Raw genomic sequence first — 2,500 nt, 5'->3', positions numbered from 1 at the left:
CACTTCCTATTACGGTTCCGAATTTCCTTCCCATGCCATTGATGGCTACTACTGTCATAGTTTCCAATCGACTTACTGTACTTCCATTTACGGTGGCCATGCACTGAAAATCGAACTGCCTGAACCGATGGCCATCAGTGTTGTCCGAGTGCAGTCATGGTCTAATACATACCTACCCGACGTTTACTTCGGAAATTCCTCTGTATATTCTGAAAATATGATGATCGCCACGAGTTCTGAAACGGCACTTGACGCATCTTACAGCTTCTCGATCACGCCGCCAGAGGGCATGGAGGCCAAGTTTCTTTTCTTCCAGAGCCTGAGCAATTATTTGTACATTTGCGAGATTGCCATTATTCCAGTTTAATGACCTTATAGTAAAGAATAGTTGTAAGTTGGACTCTCTCTCTCGCTCTCTCTCCTTCCTCTCTCTCTCCATCTTCCTCTTTCTCTTCTTCTTCCTCTCTCTCTCCTTCTCCCTCTCCCTCTCTCTGTGAGAAGTACTCCAAGGCCACGGGCTGATATGTTAAGACCACGTGGCCATGATATACTACAAGAAGGAAAGTGAAATCTATTCATAGCTTTAGCTTAGTGCATAAAGGGTTTAACCTGGTTTGACTCACCCTCACTCACTATCGGTCACTCACTACTCACTCTCCGACCGAAGGTAGCGGCGAGCTGCCGCTCCCGCCTCTGCTGTGAGACACACCAACATAAAAAGATACGCCTAACAAGCCACTGATACCCAAGTAATTATTATCATATCTATATTCCAATAAAGGAATCCAGAACTACCAGACTTTGAATCAAAACTTTTTGTGAGTACAGTCTCACAAAGTGGTAGCAGTAGCAGCAGCATTCTGCACCCCTCACAAAGTGGTTATAGCAATGGGAACCCGCACCACCTCGCAAGGGGTGACGAGCATAGGATAGTTGCCTTTAGGCCAGCAAACTCGCCACGCAACCTCACATGGGACCTCCCTCAGCCCCGAGGCTTACCTGTCACAACGTAGAACAGCAAGAGTTCCGCTACAGGCTATCTACAACGCAAGAGTGTGTTAGGATGTAAGGCCATAGGAACATCCAGGCAATTCCAACATCAAGCTTTGGAAACGTAAGGCCCTGGCTACGCAACGTGCATGAAAGAACAGGATCAACGGACAAGTTGGACCTCTTCAAACCCACAAATTTAACTTCTGGAAATATTTCCACTCGGCATTTCTCCACAAAACCCGTAAGTACATACAATGGGCCAATTCTCATTCATTTCTATATTTCCAATGTCCCCCAAAATACGTGTGCTTACATGTTTTAACAGTGCAAGTTGTGAAAATGTTCTTTGTTGGGTAAAGTGTTTTTCACTAATTCAACATAGTAATTCCTTTCCTATCGGTGATCGACGTATTCAGTTAATCATTTCACTAAGTGTATTGTCTAGTTTGCCATAAAATTAACTTAAAGAAAGTAATTTCGTATGTTTCCATTCTTTCTATGATGCCACATAATATTTATTTTCATTTGTTAATCATACGTTTGTATTATCGAATACTATGATTTTATAACTACATGAGCCTGAAAGTTGTTATTTTCAGGAATATTCCATTCATAAATTCCCTCTCCCCTCCACGGACGTGCGCGTAGCATGGGACAGTAGTTGGTCTATTTTAAATTGTCTCATTAAATTGACGAATTCGAACTTCATTTCATGATTATCATTTTTTCATTTCTTGTATGATCCTTCATTTCTTGTATGATCATACTTATTGCTTGAGTTTCGACGGCCAAACGCAATTTAGCGTAAAATGATTCCCAAAATAGAGCCATAGACATTAGGGTTCCACGTAAGACTTTTGCACATACTGCTAGCCAAACTATCTGTCGAATTAACTGAACAGAATATTCCCGACTCGGATAAGTTAATCATTATTATTATTCATTATTCATATGATTATTCGCATATGTCGAGTGCGACATTGTACTAGCTAATTCATTGTACTAGCTAATTATTGCGAAAGTACGAACATTAAATGTTAACGTTAGTACAACATTTATCTCATTTTATTGTTGAAAAGGAATGAATCCACACGATATTCAAATAACACATCTTACTCACTCATACATAAATATACTCACACAAACAGTGTTACTCACTGTCACTTTCAACTCACGGATTCATTCCTTGATGTAAACACATCGGTTATAATTTCTCATTCTACATTAACTCGTCTCACACTTCTGCTCATAAACACATTTGATACTGAGTGAATGAGTGAAGTCATAGTAATAAAGTCAACTTTAAAAACTGCAAAGTCAAAGAAAGAAAAACAAGAAAAAATCTATATGCACAAACCCCTCCCCCACTCTTTGTTCGTCTTTCTTTCTTCTCTTTGGCCCTGTGTGTATAAGGTTATCAAGCAGATATGCAGATCGGCAAGAACCACAAAACGAGGCCCGGAATGCGGTCGCCCAAATGACTATGTTTCGGGAGCTCAGCAGTAGC

General features: G+C 40.6%; 2 protein-coding genes across 2 annotated transcripts in view; both read left to right on the top strand.

The window, feature by feature from the left end:
* The window catches only part of LOC147471600 (uncharacterized), a 2,395-nt gene extending 2,028 nt beyond the window's left edge, over positions 1–367 (top strand). The window contains exon 3 of the mRNA XM_086538242.1: positions 1–367. This exon is cut by the window's left edge and continues 139 nt beyond it. Within this exon, the coding sequence (XP_086394368.1) occupies positions 1–367 (367 nt within the window).
* A 175-nt stretch (positions 368–542) lies between these two features.
* LOC147471599 (uncharacterized) overlaps positions 543–2,500 on the top strand; it is a 10,019-nt gene continuing 8,061 nt past the window's right edge. Inside the window, exons 1-3 of the mRNA XM_086538241.1 lie at positions 543–564; positions 829–1,009; positions 1,105–1,234. Of these exons, the coding sequence (XP_086394367.1) occupies positions 543–564; positions 829–1,009; positions 1,105–1,234 (333 nt within the window). The remainder of the gene's footprint in view (positions 565–828; positions 1,010–1,104; positions 1,235–2,500) is intronic.

This window comes from Penaeus japonicus, unplaced genomic scaffold (genome assembly GCF_977035675.1).
Source record: "Penaeus japonicus unplaced genomic scaffold, GWHDUDI00000001_assembly GWHDUDI00000007, whole genome shotgun sequence".
NCBI lineage: Eukaryota > Metazoa > Arthropoda > Malacostraca > Decapoda > Penaeidae > Penaeus > Penaeus japonicus.
This window is presented reverse-complemented; position numbering and strand designations above follow the sequence as displayed.